Below are 19,283 nucleotides of genomic sequence, written 5' to 3'. Positions count from 1 at the left end.
CACACCCAGAGCTAAGGACGTCCCACTACCACCCCCACACCCAGAGCTAAGGACGTCCCACTACCACCCCCACACGCAGAGCTAAGGACGTCCCGCTCCCCCCCAACACCCGGAGCTAAGGACGTCCTGCTCCCCCCCCACACCCGGAACTAAGGACATCCTGCTCCCCCCCCCACACCCAGAGCTAAGGACGTCCCGCTCCCACCCACACCCGGAGCTAAATAAGCCGCCTGCTTTATGACCTCTTGACTCAGCATCACCACCAACAGCCATATTACTATTATTATTAGAGAAAGGGTCTCATTCTGCCACCCAGGCTGGATTGCAGTGGTGCTATCATAGCTCACTACAGCCTCGACCTCCTGTGCTCAAGCAATCCTCCCACCTCAGCCTCCTGAGCAGCTGGGGCCACAGAATAGCACACAATGCCCAGGCTTTTTTTTTTTTTCTTCAGAGATAGGGTCTTGCTATGTTGCCCAAGCTGGCCTTGAACTCCTATCCTCAAACAGTCCTCCCACCTCAGCCTCCCAAAGTACCAGGATTAGAGACATGAGCCGCCACACCTGGCCAATAGCCATAAATTAACCTACCGATGTCATACACTGGACACCAGAACTCATAACTTACAGTTCAGTGATGTATAACCAATCAATCATCAATAATCAATGTCACTTCTGTAAACCAATGGGAATTCTTGACAAAGTATTTTGTAATCCTCCCCTCTGCTGATTTGCCCTTTTCTCTTAAACACTCGAGCCTCTCCTCTGTTCTCTGGAGCACCTGCCAGTATTTCCCAGGCTGTGGCCCTGATAGTCTCTATAATTAATTTTGCCTGAATTTTCTTTAGGTTAACGACACCAACGTGAATTCTCAGACTTACAGACTGGAATGAGCAGGGCCACTAATGGCCAGAGCAGTATGCTCCACTCACCGGGTATGGCAACGCACCAAACTAGGGCCCACGCTAAAAGACCCAGAGTGCAAGGCTGGCTCCCACCTTTAGGACTGAGACACAATTTACCTTTTGCTGTCCTCGTTTTTTTCAAAATTCTTTACACTTTAATTTTTAAGTTATCAAATTACTTAGGGCCAAATTATGAAATGCAGTCTATCCAGGTCTTCATTCTATTACCTGACTGTGTAACTGACGCTCCCTGGTAGGAAAAGTGCTCCCAAGAAAACGGAAACTAAGAAAACTAGGATGATCAGTTTCCATCGCTGAATTCAAGGTTATTCCCTACAGTCACCGTAATTCACTCACCTAGGCCCTGGCTGGTGACCACGCCGACTGTTTCTAACACTCCGTACTCTGTGTGACAAATGTGGCTGCAGGGAGCACCCGTGTTTTCGGTATGCATGTATTTGCAGATTCAAGTCCCATTTGCGAGCTGCTATGTCAAAGCGGCAGATGCCTAAAATGCAGACTGCGCTGAGTCTACTTTGTAGACAGAGCTGACCTCAGGCTGATTCCTTTCTAGACTTGGCTGACGACAGATGAGAAGTGTGGGTAACGGGATGCCAGACGTTGGAGTGGTGAAACAGATTTCATTCTGTAACTGCAGGCAGGACAGGAAACAGCTGAGCTCCATTTCTGTTTGCACTGAGGTGAGCGAGTGTTTTAGGGGAGAACCTGGACTAGGGGAGCTCAAGTGAAAAATTACAAAGGCTGGTCAGTGTAACTGAGATTAGGCTCGCTGTGTCTGCTAGCTGATATAATTACAGTAGTTAGGATTCTGTCTTCCCAGAGAGACCGGAACAGAGGCCCTCCTGTCCTTTCTGCTCTTTTCAAAGACACTCCTGAATTGCAGATTTAGAGACATCTCAAAGGGACAGAGAAGGATTCATAATTTAAGCCCTTTTAAACTCTCTTTAAAAAGGATGTCAGGGACTTATCCTCAGTTGTTGGCTAAAACAGTAAATTATTCTGATAGCCCTGAGCTCTTCCAGACAACCCTGAGCTGGGCTGTCCCAGAGTTGAGCCTTAGGCTGCTAGGAGCTGTGTTAAACTTTCGTCAAGAATCAGCACAGGGCTTTGAATGGAGAGTTCACGCCAGAGTTTCTGCGGTTCTCAGGAGGACCCCCACAAGCGGATTAGTGAGGACCAGCCTTGGAAATCCCACCCTATCTACTCTAAAACATTCAGCCTTTCTAAAAACAGAATGAAACGGCATTGCACTGTACCTAAACAGTTCACATCACTAGTACATATCTCACATCAAAATAAAAAGGGTAGAAATTTATTTTAAACTAAGAATAACCTAAAACACAAACATACATGTTTACATTTTTCAAGCTATGATAAATAAATTTCATAACAATAAACTCACACATTACCTATCAATTGTTTGGTATGTAACAAAAAAACTTAGAAATTTCTAAAATTTTCATTGACCATAAAAATTAATAGTCATATGCATTGTAAGTAAGATAAAGAGTTTTTTAAGAGCTAATATTAAAGAAAATTGTCACCATGCAGGCAGGTATAAAGCCTGCAAAGACACCATTAAGTTTTTTTCAACAGCTCGACATACTGAAACTTGGTATGATCTCAGTACAAATAAAGAACATAAAACTATTTATATTCATGATATCAATTATGTGAGCAGCTAAGTACAATGAAACAAACTGAAGGAAAAGCTTGGTGTGCACTAAAAGCTATGATACCAGCTGGGCAGGGTGGGTCACGCCTGTCATCCCAGCACTTTGGGAGACTGAGGCAGGCGAATCACCTGAGGTCAAGAGTTCCAGACAAGCCTAGCCAACATGGTGAAACCGTCTCTACTAAAAATACAAAAAAAATTAGCCCAGCATAGTGGCACGTGCCTGTAGTAATCTCAGCTACTTGCGAGGCTGAGGCAGGAGAATTGCTTGAACCCAGGAGGCGGAGATTGGAGTGAGCTGAGATCACGCCACTGCACTCCAGCCTGGGGGACAAGAGCGAGACTTCGTCTCAAAAAAAAAACAAACAAAAAACAAAACAAAAAAAAACTCTAATACCAAAATAATCCAATACAATTGTATTCCAATAGTCTCATGAAAACTTTATCCTTCCCCTTACCTTATGAAATAGACTATACTAATTAATTCTCTATCACAGCATAATAAATACATAATTAGATTATAATGACCCATGGGTTAACTTTCTAAAAAGTTAAAGACCGATTTGCAATTGAGAACCTATTACAGGAATTGATTAGTTGCCATGAAATATCCAGCTCTGAGGTTCTGTTGCTTTTGCTACTTTAAAAATGTTTATTTACTGGCCGGGCACAGTGGCTCATGCCTATAATCCCAGCACTTTGAGAGGCCGAGGCAGGTGGATCAAGACCAGCCTGGCCAACATGATGAAATCCTGTCTCTGCTAAAAATACAAAAATTAGCTGGGCGTGATGGCACACATCTGTAATCCCAGCTACCTGGGAGGCTGAGACAGGAGGATCACTTGAACCTGGGAGGTGGAGGTTGCAGTGAGCTGAGATCATGCCATTGCACTCCAGCGTGGGCAACAGAGCGAGACTGTTTCAAAAAAAAAAGAAGTTTATTCATTAAATATGTATCAGAATAAAACCCCAAGTGATGGTCAAATGTCAAAAATAACAAATGGAAAAAGATCTATAACAAACTACATCCATATTCAGAACATCACAGATAAAGATCCTAAATCTTCCGGAGAGAAAGAAAATGTTACAAAGATATCTCATCAGTCAAACACACTGCTAGAAGACAAAAAGTATACCATCTTCAAAGTTCTGGGAAATTATTTCGCTCTTAGAATTCTATGCTGAGCCAAACTCTTAAACAATCTATCAGTATAATAAGGATATTCTTAGGGCATACAGTTTTCTTCCCACATATACTCTTGTCTAAAAAGGTATGCGATAGGCCAGGCATGGTGGCTCACACCTGTAGTCCCAGCACTTTGGGAGGCCGAGGCAAGAACGCCGCTTGAGCCTGAGACGTGGAGGCTGCAGTGAGCCGTGAGCTCGCCACTGCACTCCAGCCTGGGTGAAACAGCAAGACTCTGTCTCAAAAAAAAGAAAAGAAAAAGGTATGTGAGGATATACTCCATTGGAAAAAGCAGGGAGATTTCAAAAAAGAGGAAGACACTTGATCCAAGAAACAGTAGGCCTAACCCGGAAGCACAATGAGATAGAACTCCCAGGTCATAGCTCTGTGCAGGTCTAGAAAACAGTTTGTCCTGATGAGGACATAAAGTCAGTGAGCTCTTGGAAGAATTTCTTTTAAGAGGATTTCATTAAACAGATAATATGACATTAATAAGCTAGAAGACATCCTAGGGTTTAAAAATTTTAAACAGCATATGTTCTTTTTTGCCAAAAAGAAAAAAAAAAGGCAAATAGGGCCATTTAAGAAAGACATGGTCCAAATATGAAGCAAAAACCATTGTGGTACATTAACTGAATATAAGAAAAGATGACCCCTTTGACCCTGACACCAGACAGGGTCAGGAAATTACTGGGTTTTGGGAGAAATGGAGAGTGTAGGGCAGTAGCTTCCTAATCTTAACTAGGGGAAAGTTAAAAAATATTATCTAAGGTTGGCTGGGCGTGGTGGCTCACGCCTGTAATCCCAGCACTTTGGGAGGCCAAGGCAAGCGCATCACCTGAGGTCGGGAGTTCGAGACCAGCCTGACCAACATGGAGAAAGCCCATCTCTACTAAAAATACAAAAATTAGCCAGGCATGGTGGCGCATGTCTGTAATCCCAGCTACTCGGGAGGCTGAGGCAGGAAAATCGCTAGAACCCGGGAGTTGGAGGTTGCAGTAAGCAGAGATCCGGCTACTGTACTCCAGCCTGGGCGACAGAGGGGAATTATCTTTAAAAAAAAAACAAAAACAAAACCGAAGTCAGGAGATCGAGACCATCCTGGCCAACATGGTGAAACCTCATCTCTACTAAAAATACAAAAAATTAGCTGGGCGTGGTGGCACATGCCTGTAATCCCAGCTACTCAGGAGGCTGAGGCAGGAGAATCGCTTGAACCTGGGAGGCGGAGGTTGCAGTGAGCCAAGTTCGCGCCACTGCACCCCAGGCTGGTGACAGAGTGAGACTCCGTCTCAAAAACAACAACAACAACAACAACAACAACAACAAAACACCCTAAGGTTGATGTAACAGAAAATACAAATTAAGGAATATTATTCAACACATAAAGGTAAGTGATAGGGGAAAAATAATAGGAGTGAAGGTAGAAGAAAATGTATGCAAACTAAATTATTCATCTTTTGGTGGGGAATCAATAGACAACAGAATAATACAGTAATATCTAACATTTATTGAGTGTTAATGAAAGCAGGCATTGGTTTGGTCTATGCACTTTTACACATAATATCTCACTTAATCTTCTTAAACACCCTATAATGCTGCCGTTATTATTGTGCCCACTGAATGAACTAGGAAACAAGAGCTGTTAAGTAATTTTGCCAAGGTCATACAAGTAAAAACAAAAGCCGGAATTCAAACTCAGGCACCCAGGCTGCACTCTCAACCTCTTAAACTGTGACAAGTCATATTTAAACTTAAATCAGCTAAAATTGAATAAAATTTTAAACGTGGCTCCTCCGCCACCCCGGCCCCGCAGCAGGGGCCGAGGCCGCCCCCAGGCTGGGCGCGAGAGACCGGCCGCGGCGGCGACCGCAGGGCTGAGGCTGCACACACCGCCTCTCCCGAACGCCGGGAGCCCGGAGACCGGCCAGCCCTCGCGCCAACGGCCAGCTGCGCCTCCATATGCCTTCCTGCCTCGGAGGCACCCCGGCTCCTCCGGGAAGCCCCGGCCCGGTCGAGCGAACCGCTGCGCAGAGGGAGGGCGGCGGCGGCGCTGCTAGCGACGCTCGGCGGAGTCCGCGAAGCTCCACCACCCCTCGCCCAGACCCAGCGCCCCACCGACCTTTCCGGGTTCCATTGCTTCTCGCAGGCCCCGGGCAGCCGCGGTGTCCTAGGCCCCGGCCAGGCGCGGCCCACCCCAAGGAGGCCACCTGTAGCCGCGCACACTTCGGGAGGCGCGTCCCAACGCCTAGCAACCGGCAGGCAGGAGCAGCAGAGGGCCGAGCGGCCCTGCCCAGCGTGCCCTGCGGTCTCTCACAGTGCGCCTGCGCATTCCCGGCATTTTTAACACCTGGCAGGCAGGAGCAGGGGAAGGCCGAGTGGTCGCTGCTCGGCGGGTCCGCGGCCCCTCCCAATGCGCCTGCGCTTCCCGGGCTCCTAGCAACCGCCAGGCAGGAGCAGCAGAGGACCGAGCGGTCGTTGGTCTCCCCAAGGGTCAGGTGCAGTACCCTGACTTGGGGTGCCGGGGCTCTCGTCTCGCCCCAACCCGCCCTGGATTCCCGCGGGACCGGACCGACAGTCGGGGAAGATAAAAAGGGAGAGCAGATCTTGGGAAGAGCTTTACATTTGAATAAGGCTTTACACTTAACCGATTATATTCCCATATGTCGTCTTTTGATAAAAACAAGCAGTAAGGTAGGCAGGACTCAACGTTGAGAGACTATTTTTATACAACACGTAAGGGAAAATCAAAAAATCTCAGGACCCCCGAACTCCTTCAGCCAAAGGGAAAGTTGGGCCTGAAAGCCTGAAACCGCCTTTCCAAAATTATGACTAAGACAGTGAAAGAGATGTAACTTAACCCACAGCACCTTGCTTCTAACCTCCAAGATGTGCTTGTTCCTTCCTGGCAGTAGGCTGAACTAACTTTGGGAGAAACTTAGTTTATAGTTTATAAACACAGACAGTTAACAATCCTTTCCCAAAGCAGGCCTTCTTCTTGTCTGGGAACTTGATTGCCTTTGTAGGGCTGATGTTAGCCACGAGATTACAAATTATGGTTTAGAAGTCAGGCAGCTGGAGGCTACAACATTCTGACCCTCCCTAAACTGCTCCTAAGATCAGTGTTTGAGATATTTTGCAGACCCTGAACTTCATGGATCAGCTGGCAACACCCAGATCAATAAACTGGCTCATCTGACCTTGTGGCCCCTCACCCAGGAACTGATGAGGGCAAGAAGACAGCTTTGACTCCCTATGATTTCATCTCTGACCAATCAGCACTCCTGGCTCACTGGTTTACCCCAACCCAAGTTACCCTTGAAAACTCTGATCCCTGAATGCTTCAATGCTTGAGGAGACCGATTTGAGTAATAATAAAACTCTAGTCTCCTGCACAGCCAGCTCTGCGTGAATTACTCTTTCTCTATTGCAATTCCCCTATCTTGATCAGCTCTGTCTAGGCAGCGGGCAAGGTGAACCCCTTGGGTGGTTACAAGCCGAGTCACCCAACACCCTTTTCCAAATGCACAGCTGTTGCTTCCCAAGCTGCAAGGCTCCTGCCAGCCAGGCCCCCGTGAAGGCAGGGCCGGGCACCTCGGCCGCCACAAGTCTCCCAGGCGTAAATGTTTTGCTGGCCTGGAAACCTTTCAAGATGTGTGTCCTCCTTTAAACAAAGACATGGCAATTTTAACTTTAGATCTGCAGTTTAAGTCTGAAACCACCTCTGCAAGAATTAGAACTGAGAAAATTATGACAGTGAAAGAGATCTGACCTGACTCCATCTTGCTTGTAACCTCCAAGCTGTCCTTGTCCATTCCTGGTTGCTGGATAGTTTAACTTTGAAAGAAAGGTAACAGCCCTTTCCCAAAATGAACCCCTTCTTTTTCTGTTTTTTATTATTATACTTTAAACTCGGGGTACATGTGCAGAACGTGAAGGTTTGTTACATAGGTATACATGTGCCATGGTGGTTTGCTGCACCCATCAACCCATCATCTGCATTAGGTATTTCTCCTAATGCTCTCCCTCTCCTATCCCCCCACCCCTCGACAGGCCCTATGTGTGATGTTCCCCTCCCTGTATCCATGTGTTCTCATTATTCAACTCCCACTTATGAGTGAGAACATGTGGTGTTTGGTTTTCTGTTCTTGTGATAGTTTGCTGAGAATGATGCAAACCCCCTTCTTGCTGGGGACTAGATGGCCTTTGGAGGACTAACAAATTAGCCATGAGATCAGAAATTACGGTTTAGGAGTCCTGCAGCTAAAGGCCACAAGATTCTAAACCTCCCCAATTACTCCTATGGATAACATCACTATTGTAAAACCTAAGATTGGTGCCTGAGACATTTTCAGTCCCTGTACTCAATGGGTCGGCTGGTGTAACCTGGATGGATAAATTGGCTCATCTGGTCTTGTGGCCCCCACTCAGGAACTGACTCAGCACAAGAAGACAGCTTTGACTGCCCGATTTCATCTCCAATCCTACCTATCAGCACTCCCCACTTCTCAACCCCCCCACCCACTAAATGATCCTTAAAACTCCAATCCTCAAATTTTGGGGGACACTCATTTGAACACTAATAGAACTCTGGGCCGGGCGTGGTGGCTCATGCCTGTAATCCCAGCACTGTGGGAGGCTGAGGCAGGCAGATCACCTGAGGTCAGGAGTTCGAGACCAGCCTGATCAACATGAAGAAACTCCGTCTCTACTAAAAATACAAACAGCCAGGCATGGTGGCACATGCCTGTAATCCCAGCTACTCGGGGGCTGAGGCAGGAGAATCTCTTGAACCCGGGAAGGGGAGGTTGTGGTGAGCCGAGATTGCGCCATTGCACTCCAGCCTGAGGAACAAGACCAAAACTCCATCTCAAAAAAGACAAAACAAACAAACAAACAAAAACTGGTCTCCCATACAGCTGGCTCTGCATGAATTAAACTCTCTCTCCATTGCAATTCCCTATCTTAATAAATCAGCTCTGTCTGAGCAGCAGGCAAGGAGTACCTGTTGGGCGGTTACAAGTGCAGCTCATAAAAACTAAGGTCTAAAACGAAAGACTGTTCAACTTCACACTGATAAAGTAGATTACAAGTGTGGACAAAAAGTCAACTCAGTAAAATACTTGGAGAGATTTATCCTGGGCCAAATATGAGTGACCAATAGCCCATGACACAGCCCCAGGAGAGCCTGAGGACATGTGGCCAAGGTGGTCAGGGTACAAGTCGGTTTTATACATTTTAAGGAGACATGAGACATCAATCAATACATCTAAGATGTACATTGGTTCATCTGGAAAGGGGGGACAAGAAGGTGGGACAGTATGGCATCTTCAAAGTCACAGTCTGATTCAAAAGTCTCTGATTGGCAGTTAGTTGAAAGAGTTATTATCAATAGAAAAGACCAGGCACAGTGGCTCACGCCTGTAATCCCAGCACTTTGGGAGGCCAAGGTGGGCGGATCACGAGGTCACGAGATGGAGACCATCCTGGCTAACACAGTAAAACCCCGTCTCTACTAAAAATACAAAAAATTAGCTGGGCATGGTGGCGGGTGCCTGTAGTCCCAGCTACTCAGGAGGCTGAGGCAGGAGAATGGCGTGAACCCGGGAGGCAGAGCTTGCAGTGAGCCGAGACTCTGTCTCAATAAATAAATAAATAAATAAATAAATAAATAAATAAATAAATAAATAAAAAGGAATGTATGGGTTACCACAGGTTGTGGAGACCAAGAAAACCTTGATCACCACGTGCAGATGAGGCCTCCAGGTAGCAGGCTTCAGAGAGAATCGATTGTAAATGCTTCTTACCAGACTTAACCCCGCTCCATCTGTGATTCAAAAAGGGAGGAGGGTATCATGAGGCATGTCTGTCTCCCTCTTTCCATCATGTCCTGAACTAGTCTTCAGGTTAAGTTTGGAATGCCCTTGGCCAAGGAGGAGTGGTGCATTCGGATGGTTGGCGGGGGTCTTAGAATTTTATTTTTGGTTTACATCCTCCCCTTGTGGCCAACATTTGTCAGAGGCAACACCAGTGGCCACCGAGCTTCTATTTTGTTCCATAGCATTGCCAGGGTGACATGGTGGCCTGCCCTGGATCTGTCCTGTCTCTTGATAGGACACCCTATGGCCAAGAGACTTAGAGTCAAAAGACTTGTAGCCAATTAAAATGTTCTAGGCCAAATGGGAATGGACACAGACAAGCATTCATTAACCCTTAAAAATTTAAGTAAAAAGCCAACAAAAAGCCAAGGGCACAGGTACAAACCTGACTGAACTACTGTAATCTTGGTTTTAGTTATAGACTTACAGTAATCAGCTATACAGAACATAAGCATTGATAAAACCTGTTAAGCTAAGGATTTTTAGAGACTTTTGTTGTGCTGCAATGCTTTTTATGGTCCTTTAGTAATCTGTCCTATAACAGCTGATAAACTTTTTAATTTTTATTTTATTTTATTTTTTTGAGATGAAGTCTCACTCTGGTCCCCCAGGCTGGAGTGTAGGGGCACGATCTCAGCTCACTGCAACCTCTGCCTCCAGGGTTCAAGCGATTCTCCTGCCTCAGCCTCCCAAGTAGCTGGGATTGCAGGCACCCTTCCACCACGCCTGGCTAATTTTTGTATTTTTGGTAGAGACAGGGTTTCACCATGTTGGCCAGGCTGGTCTCAAACTCCTGACATTGTGATCCACCCACCTCAGCCTCCCAAAGTGCTGGGATTACAGGTGTGAGCCACCACGGCTGGCCGGTCTGAACTAATTCTCTCCCTCAAAACCAGCCCTTACAGGCTGGGCGCGGTGGCTCACACCTGTAATCCCAACACTTTGGGAGGCCAAGGCGGGCAGATCACAAGGTCAGGAATTCCAGACCAGGCTGGCCAACATGGTAAAACCTTGTCTCCACTCAAAAAACAAAAATTAGCCAGGTGTGGTGGCGGGCACCTGCAATCCCAGCTACTCAGGAGGCTGAGGCAGGAGAAACGCTTGAAACTAGGAGGCAGAGGTGAGCCAAAATCAGGCCACTGCATTCCAGCCTGGGCAACAAGAGCAAAACTCCATTAAAACAAAACAAACAAACAAACAAACACAAACAAAACCAGCCCTTACAATCTCAGGCACCCAGCTATTCTGCTAAAGTCCCTGGTCCTAGAGAGAGGGTGCTTGTATAGTCTTAGCAGCGGGGCATTGGCCATGAAAACCAGGCAGGCACAGTGGAATGCCCAGGGGCCAGTACCATATCTCTCCAGAATTCCATGATTCTGGCTTCCTTGGAGGTAAAACAAGAAGAGATAAATAACATTAATAATTTGACAATCAAAGGATATTTGTGTGTTAGAACAGAAAAAAGAACCTATTCTGCTGGGGCACCAACTATAAATATGGAGAAAAATTATAGCCTGGTGTTGTTTAGAGGATTCTTGCAGCCCAGAGATAATTCGTGATTCAATCTGCACTCAAAAACAGAAGTCACGACTGTCATCAGTAACAAGTGTTACACTTTTCATTTGACTCAATTTCTCTCTAGCTCTCCTCTTCTAACAGACATTATAGTAAGACCAATTTCTGTGGAAAAATATGTCTTAGTCTTATTACACTTGGCCTGATTATTTGCATAAAGTGCAGCAAGAACCAATTGACTATAAAGGCTCTTTTTAAGTTGGCTTTGCTAGAACTTTATCTAAAAATACGTTATTCTTTTTTTTTTTTTTTTTGAGACAGTTTTGCTCTTGTTACCCAGACTGGAGCACAATGGTACGATCTTGGCTCACTGCAACCTCTCTGCCTCCTGGGTTCAAGCAATTCTCCTGCCTCAGCCTCCTGAGTAACTGGGATTTCAGGCGCCGCCACCACACTCAGCTAATTTTTGTACTTTTTGTAGAGACGGGGTTTTGCCATGTTGCCCAGGCTAGTTTTGAACTCCTGAGCTCAAACAATTCACCTGCCTCAGCCTCCCAACATGCTGGGATTGAAGGCGTGAGTCACCATGCCCAGCCAAAAATATGTTATTCTAGTCAAAGCCCTGGTAAAATAACCAGTGTCTCCAGGCTCTTACTAAATGTATGTGAATAACTATACTATCATAAAATCACAAATAACTTGCAAATTTAGTCAAACTCAGATAGAAAGGTAAATTTGTTCACAAAACCCAATTGCTCTAAACTGTAAATAACTCAAAAGAAAATTACTTCCTTGACTCTTGTTTAACAAGAGCAGCAGACTGCCAAACAAGATGTCATTTGTTCCTCTGGAAACTGTCATTCACGACCAAGCAGCCCTTGTTGGATGAGAGCTGTTTATCCAGCTCCATAGACTCCAGCAGCTCCTCAGTTAGTCCTGGGGAAAAACAACTCCCTACTCATGAGCATCTCCTCCTTGCAGCCCCAGGCAACAAGATCCTATGCAAACTATTTTTATTTTATTATGGAACTCCTTTTTTGGCACCATTAGTCCTATTAGCATAGGGATAGCTTCAGTTAACATTCCATAGCAAGTGGAAACTCTCCAGTCCAAAGGCCCAGGAGTCATTGGGAAGTGCCCACAGGTTTCTGCTATAAGCCCCAGTAAATGCTCCACAGAGGGCTATGAAGTGGAGGATTTGTCCCAAGCAAAACTCCAGCTTCTACCCTACGTTCTGCGGGCTCGGGCAGTCTTACTACTTCCCATTTAACATGTACAACTGATGGCAGTGGCTGATGCCATCACAGCAGCTGTAGCAGGGAGGCCTGGCTGGGGCTGCACACTCCATGAAGCTGGTTGGAGCCACATCCCTTCTGAGTTGGGACGGGAGCTCTCTGGGTGTTCCCACAACCTCCTAAACTGTGGCTGTGGATTTGTGCCTCCCTGTGCTTTTGCCATGGAGTGGTGGGGAACAAGCAGGATCTGCCCTCCCAGGTGCAGCTACAGCAGCTGGACCTGCACTTGCAGACCTGGGCCTCCCACTTCCTGAAGTAGGTAGGAGCTGGGAACAAGCAAGAGCCCTGGGCCCTTCCGAGTTGGTGGGGTGTGACCTCCCAGGTGCAGCTGTGGCCACCCTCCCAGGTGCAGGACCCTGTGTCTCTGTAGCCTGCACCCTCAGGGGCCCCAGGAAAGACCTCCTCTCCCCGCTCCCCATCTCTGCAGGCTCAGGGGTGTCTGCTCCCACTGCCTGGCCTCTCTCTGCTCCTAGCGCCTACTCCAATCTCTGAGCAGGGGTTGGGGCCATGAATGGCAGTGGGAGGCAGATTGATTCCTGGGCAAAAGGGGCCAGGCCCCCAGTAAGGCCCCACCTCTAGGTCAGGGAGGACCTGAAGGCTGGAGACCAGGCTGCCAGTCCTACACACCAGAGTGGGGGCTCATGGTGCCTCTTTGGGGCTGCCCTTGGCCACCCATGGACCAATCAGGATGCACTTCCTCCCCTCTGAGGTCCATAAAAGCCCTGGGCTCAGCCACAGCAGGGCAGAGGAGGAAGAAGAGTACCCTCTCTGTTGAGAGCTGCAGAGAGACAACCTGACAGCAGAGAGGAACCACCCTCTCCAGAGCCTCCTCTCCACTGAGAGCTGTGGACATCAGGACGACCAGCGCAGAGCAGAGCTGCCTTCTCCAGGGCCTCCTCTCTGTAAGAACTAAAGACTCCACACAGATGACCTGCCTACAGAGACGAGCTATCCACTGTGTGTCTCCTCTGAGCTGCTGTAACACTCAACAAAGTTCATGTGAGTGTTGTTCACCCTCCACTTGTCTGTGTGCCTCATCCCTCCCGGATGCAGGGAGAGATCTTGAGCAAAGGCACAGCAGTCACAGAGGTTTCCAGCCAGAAAATCAAACCCCCAAAGATCCTGTAATACAATCAACATTTCTCAAAGGGCAGACTGACATGCCTTCAGTTTGATATTTCTAGATAGGGGAAACTTCCTCAGCCAGATACAATATCCATTTTCATATGACATGTAGGTAAGAGTCACAACTACATTTCATAAAACTTATTTAAACATCTTAAATTTCATAGTCCTATAAATCTGTACATGTTTATGTTCCCATGCCAGGAACTTTTCTTCTCTACCCACAGACCATTTTACCTTTTCTAGTAAAAAGGGATTTGGGTTCCCAACGGGGAGCTGAGCCAAAGGACTCAGGCCCTTTTGTCAATCATCTTAACATGCCTCAATGTAAGCTTTCTCATTATAACCTTTGCCTTTTGATTTTTCTTAAAATTTCTCCAATCTGGGTCAAACACAGAAAACTTGTGAGGGGCCCTTTCATGCTGGGGGAATAGCAGGGGTTCCCTTTGGTCCACCCAATTTTTGATGGTGTCATAAAGACCTTTGTTTTAACCCCATCAGTTTTCATTTTATTTCTTTTTTTTTTTTTTTTTTTTTTTTTTTTTTTTTTTTTTTTTGAGACAGAGTCTTGCTCTGTCACCCAGGCTGGAGTGCAGTGGCCAGATTTCAGCTCACTGCAAGCTCCACCTCCCGGGTTTATGCCATTCTCCTGCCTCAGCCTCCCGAATAGCTGGGACTACAGGCACCCGCCACCTTGCCCAGCTAGATTTTTGTATTTTTTTAGTAGAGACGGGGTTTCACCGTGTTAGCCAGGATGGTCTTGATCTCCTGACCTCGTGATCCCCCCGTCTCGGCCTCCCAAAGTGCTGGGATTACAGGCTTGAGCCACCGCGCCCAGCCCTATTTCATTTCTTAAAAACCATCTAAAGATTTCCACCACCCTTCTGGGGCGAGTGCTTTAACTCTCTTTTGCCTTTCCCATTTTTTTTTTTTTTTTTTGTAACTGCCCTAATGTTTAATCAAGCATCTGTAAGACTCGTGGGGGACAGAAAATTTGATAAGGCTTCTCAAGCAGTAGTATCACCGAAGGTGCCCACATAAAATGGGCTCTTTTACCCTCAACATTTACCATGACCTGGGTAATAGACATATTCAGGGGGAGAATATCCCAGTCATCATAAATCCAGTCCCACATGGTTTATATATAAAGCATATCAGCTGCTTCATCCAGGGTGCTCCACTTAGCATTTTATAGGGAGAGTTGAGCAGTTCCCTTCTCAGGGCAAACAGACTTTACAGTGACAATTATCCAGTCCACTAGGCCGTTCATTCTCTCAGGAATAACCTCTTGTGCAATTGGATCACATATATCCCTCAGGGATTGTTTAATAGTGAGCTGTGGGTCCTACATCAACCCAATCATGCTCTTTCATTCTGTAGCATTTAAAGATACTGTCCACATCTGTCTTTAAAACGAGATACTGTCCATTGGATACTGTCCAATACAGTAGTTATTTTTACAATCTATTATAATAAATGTTTCTCAAGAAGCTCATGATACCAATCTAAAAATAGAACAATCCTTTACATCATACCCTCTAGTTTTAATAGTTACTTGACTTTGCCCTTCCCCCACACTGACTGTCTTCTTAGTAACCGCAGGTCTTAGAAGTCACTTTTGTTGCCTTGGCTAAATTTTTCCTTTTCTGGGTAGCTTTGAGGCTAGTGACTGAGCTGAGACAGATTCACATGGGAGCATGGTCCAGTGTTAAGGTCCAGTCCAGCACTGTTTTACTTTCCTTTTAGCTATTACAGAAAACAATAACCAAAGGATGAATATTTTGCTTTTTATTATTTTGAATTTCCTTATGCATTCAGTGAGCTAACTCCCTGGGAGTATGAGTATGATCTGTCTCTGAATCCCACTGGTAGCTTTTACCTTGAGGAACAGAATGTAGCCCAGCTGCAGCTCCTTAAGAAGTGTGACCACATGGCCACCCAGGAGGCAAAGGTTTCTCATTCCACACCTTTTTTTTTTTTTTTCTGTATCCATTTGGTTTCATCTATATAATTTTTTCCTTATTTTAAAAGAAATATTAAAGAGTTTAAGGTTTAAGAGTCAAAATATAAAGTGACTTTTAAATAGTCTCCAAACTAGAAAAAAATACATTTTCTTTAGCAAAAGCCACATCCTTGTGTTTGTATAAACTTCACCAGAAACACCACTTACTCTCCTACTAGTTTAATTCTTAGTAACCCAAATTCCCAGTGAAAAAAACTGAGGTTACTTAATTTAACATTACATGACTTTAAGATTTTAAACTACTGGACAGAATTTTGAGATTAAATTTACCAAATTAATTTTACCAAATATTACTAAAGTGACGTGAACAAAAAGGCATCAGAGCTAGCTTTTATGAGTCTGATAAGCACTTACTTTTCTTTAAGTCAATTAATGAGAACTCTTTCACATAGTTTGGTAGTGAACTATCACTTTCACAAGACACATATAAACATACAGATATTACAGACATACAGATAAAGGAAGATCCAAAAGATTTTTCATTTGCCTGTTTTCAAAAATTCTCTCCCTTACCTTAGATTACTAATTTTTAAAAAGCCAACAAAAGGTAAAGTAGCCAATAAAAGGAGAAGGAGAGAGTTACTATCCCAGGCCTTCTCAAAAGAGCTGAAGCAGCAGGGTACAGTAGAAGTTGTGCTTCTGAGACATCAATCCGAAGAATGTTTCAAAGAGAAACAGATTATAGAATTTAAAACTTAAGGACTTCTTGCATTAAGAGTAATTCAGTATTTTCAAAAAATCTTGTTCTAACCAATTCTTTAGTTTTGTACAAGTGTATTTCAATGAGTCCAATATCTATAAAGACTATTATAATTTCTTTTAATTATAGTCAATTTAGTTATATAACTTTAAAATTTTCCTTTTTTTTACTAACTGTATTGCTACTTACGTAGACCATTCACAACATGCTTGAGCTTTCTGGTTTGTCTTAAATATCCCTCTTTCTTGAACAACCATTTCATTTTAGGACAAAAATTCACCATATAAGATTCTTTCTCATAAAAACTTACTTTTCTTTTATCTTCTTACCAAAAAATCATCTTTATACCTATAACTTTCTTTACAACTCTCCTATTTCTTGGTTCCTTTTACCTTGTTTTGTTTTATTTATTTATTTTTGAGATGGAGTTTTGCTCTGCTGCCCAGGCTGGAGTGCAGTGGTTCAATCTCAGCTCACTACAACTTCTGTCTCCCAGGTTCAAGTGATTCTCCTGCCTCAGCCTCCCAAGCAGTTGGGACTACAGGTGTGCACCACCACGCCCACCTAATTTTTGTATTTTTCTACAGATGGGATTTTACTATGCTGCCCAGGCTGGTCTCAAACTCCTACTCTCAAGTGATCTGCCTGCCTTGGCCTCCCAGAGTGCTGGAACTACAGGCATGAGCCACCACGCCCAGCCTACATGGTTTTATATGTAACTTTTAGATAACCTTTGAAGTAGACAAAAATTATTCACCATCTAATAAGAACACATTTTTTAATGTTCTCCTATAATTTTTAAATTGGAAATCCCAGACATTTAATTAGTATTTATTATTTAATATAACTTTAAATTATAAATTATGACAAGTTTGTTTACAAGCATTCGTTCTGTTACATTTACCTGATTAATTTATTTAATAGTTTATCTAGATTACTTATGAAAACTGTGACAGTCATCATTTAAAGTTATTTCCCTGTAAACCATCTGTATAGCCTGTGAATTGCAGGCATTTACCTAAGCAATAAAGTTAAGGTTAAGTACATAGGCATTTTACTAGTAACTTGAGATTTGGCTGTTTTCATTAAAACTACAATGTTAAATGTCTTCAAAAATTACACAAGCAACAATCATTCTATTTTAGGCTTGATTTAGAGTTTTACAACCCTTACAGCAAATTTTGACTCCTTATAGTATTCTGCAGGGTTAAGTATGAAACCACTTGATCAATAAATGCAAACAAAAATGTTGCCAGTTCCTCCATTACTAATATTACTTTACCAACCAACAATTTTAAAACCAACTTATCAATTAAAGATTTTACTTAAGTCATGTGAACTTGAGAAGCATTTGGGCTATTTAATTTACGAGTACTCTTTACCTGTAAACCAATTTGGTATCTTGTGGCCAAAAATACACAACACACTCATCATACAAAAAAAATCCTATAGCTTTTACTTCAGAACTCTAGCCATGAGATATAAATACAAACTTACTGGATTATAAAACAACGAAAACAACAACAATAAACCAGTTAGATCCAAACAGTGATTTTTTTTAATTATACTTTAAGTTCTAGGGTACCTGTGCACAACGTGCAGGTTTGTTACATATGTATACATGTGCCATGTTGGTTTGCTACAGCCATTAACTCATCATTTACATTAGGTATATCTCCTCATGCTATCGTTCACCCTTCCCCCCACCCCATGACAGGCCCTGGTGTGTGATATTCCCCTTCCTGTGTCTAAGTGTTCTCCTTGTTCAATTCCCACCTATGAGTGAGAACATGCAGTGTTTGGTTTTTTGTCCTTGCGATATGTGCTGAGAATGATGGTTTCCAGCTTCATCCATGTCCCTCCAATGACATGAACTGATCCTTTTTTATGGCTGAATAGTATTCCATGGTGTATATGTGCCACATTTTCTTAATCCAGTCTATCATTGATGGACATTTGGGTTGGTTTCAAGTCTTTGCTATTGTGAATAGTGCCACAATAAACATATGTGTGCATGTGTCTTTATAGTAGCACGATTTATAATCCTTTGGGTATATATCCAGTAATGGGATGGCTGGGTCAATTGGTATTTCTAGTTCTACTACCTTGAGGAATCGCCACACTGTCTTCCACAATGGTTGAACTAGTTTACAGCCTCACCAACAGTGTAAAACTGTTCCTATTTCTCCACAGCCTCTCCAGCACTTACTGTTTCCTGACTTTTTAATGATTGCCATTCTAACTGGTGTGAGATGGTATCTCATTGTGGTTTTGATTTGCATTTATCTGATGGCCAGTGATGATGAGCATTTTTTTATGTGTCTGTTGGCTGCATAAATGTCTTCTTTTGAGAAGTGTCTGTTCATATCCTTTGCCCACTTTTTGACTGTTTTTTTTTTCTTGTATATTTGTTTGAGTTCTTTGTAGATTCTGGATATTAGCCCTTTGTCAGATGAGTAGATTGCAAAAATTTTCTCCCATTCTGTAGGTTGCCTGTTCACTCTCATGGTAGTTTCTTTTTCTGTGCAGAAGCTCTTTAGTTTAATTAGATCCCATTTGTCAATTTTGGCTTTTGTTGCCATTGTTTTTGGTGTTTCAGACATGAAGTCCTGCCCATGCCTATGTCCTGAATGGTATTGCCTAGGTTTTCTTCTAGGGTTTTTATGGTTTTAGGTCTAATATTTAAGTCTTTAATCCCTCTTGAATTAATTTTTGTATAAGGTGTAAGGAAGGGATCCAGTTTTAGCTTTCTACATATGGCTAGCCAGTTTTCCCAGTACCATTTATTAAATAGGGAATCCTTTCCCTATTTCTTGTTTTTGTCGGGTTTGTCAAAGATCAGATGGTTGAAGATGTGTGGTATTCTTTCTGAGGGCTCTGTTCTGTTCCATTGGTCTATATCTCTGTTTTGGTACCATGCTGTTTTGGTTACTGTAGCCTTATAGTATAGTTTGAAGTCA

General features: G+C 44.0%; 1 protein-coding gene across 4 annotated transcripts in view; it reads right to left on the bottom strand.

Moving 5' to 3' along the window:
• WDR60 (WD repeat domain 60) overlaps nucleotides 1-19,283 on the bottom strand; it is a 132,202-nt gene that overhangs the window by 96,738 nt on the left and 16,181 nt on the right. For 2 of the 4 annotated variants that reach the window (XM_010375367.2, XM_030933224.1), the window contains exon 1: nucleotides 5,909-6,101. The exons of 1 other annotated variant lie outside the window; for it this stretch is intronic. In XM_010375367.2, coding sequence (XP_010373669.2) covers nucleotides 5,909-5,923 — 15 coding nt within the window. In that variant the 5' untranslated portion in view covers nucleotides 5,924-6,101. Of the gene's footprint in view, nucleotides 1-5,908; nucleotides 6,102-19,283 lie in introns of those variants that run through there. One more of the 4 variants, XM_030933222.1, reaches the window with a different exon arrangement.

This window comes from Rhinopithecus roxellana, chromosome 6, assembly GCF_007565055.1.
Source record: "Rhinopithecus roxellana isolate Shanxi Qingling chromosome 6, ASM756505v1, whole genome shotgun sequence".
In the NCBI taxonomy this organism is placed as follows: Eukaryota; Metazoa; Chordata; class Mammalia; order Primates; family Cercopithecidae; genus Rhinopithecus; species Rhinopithecus roxellana.
The sequence above is the reverse complement of the archived record's forward strand: the minus strand, read 5'-3'. Positions and strand labels throughout refer to the sequence as shown.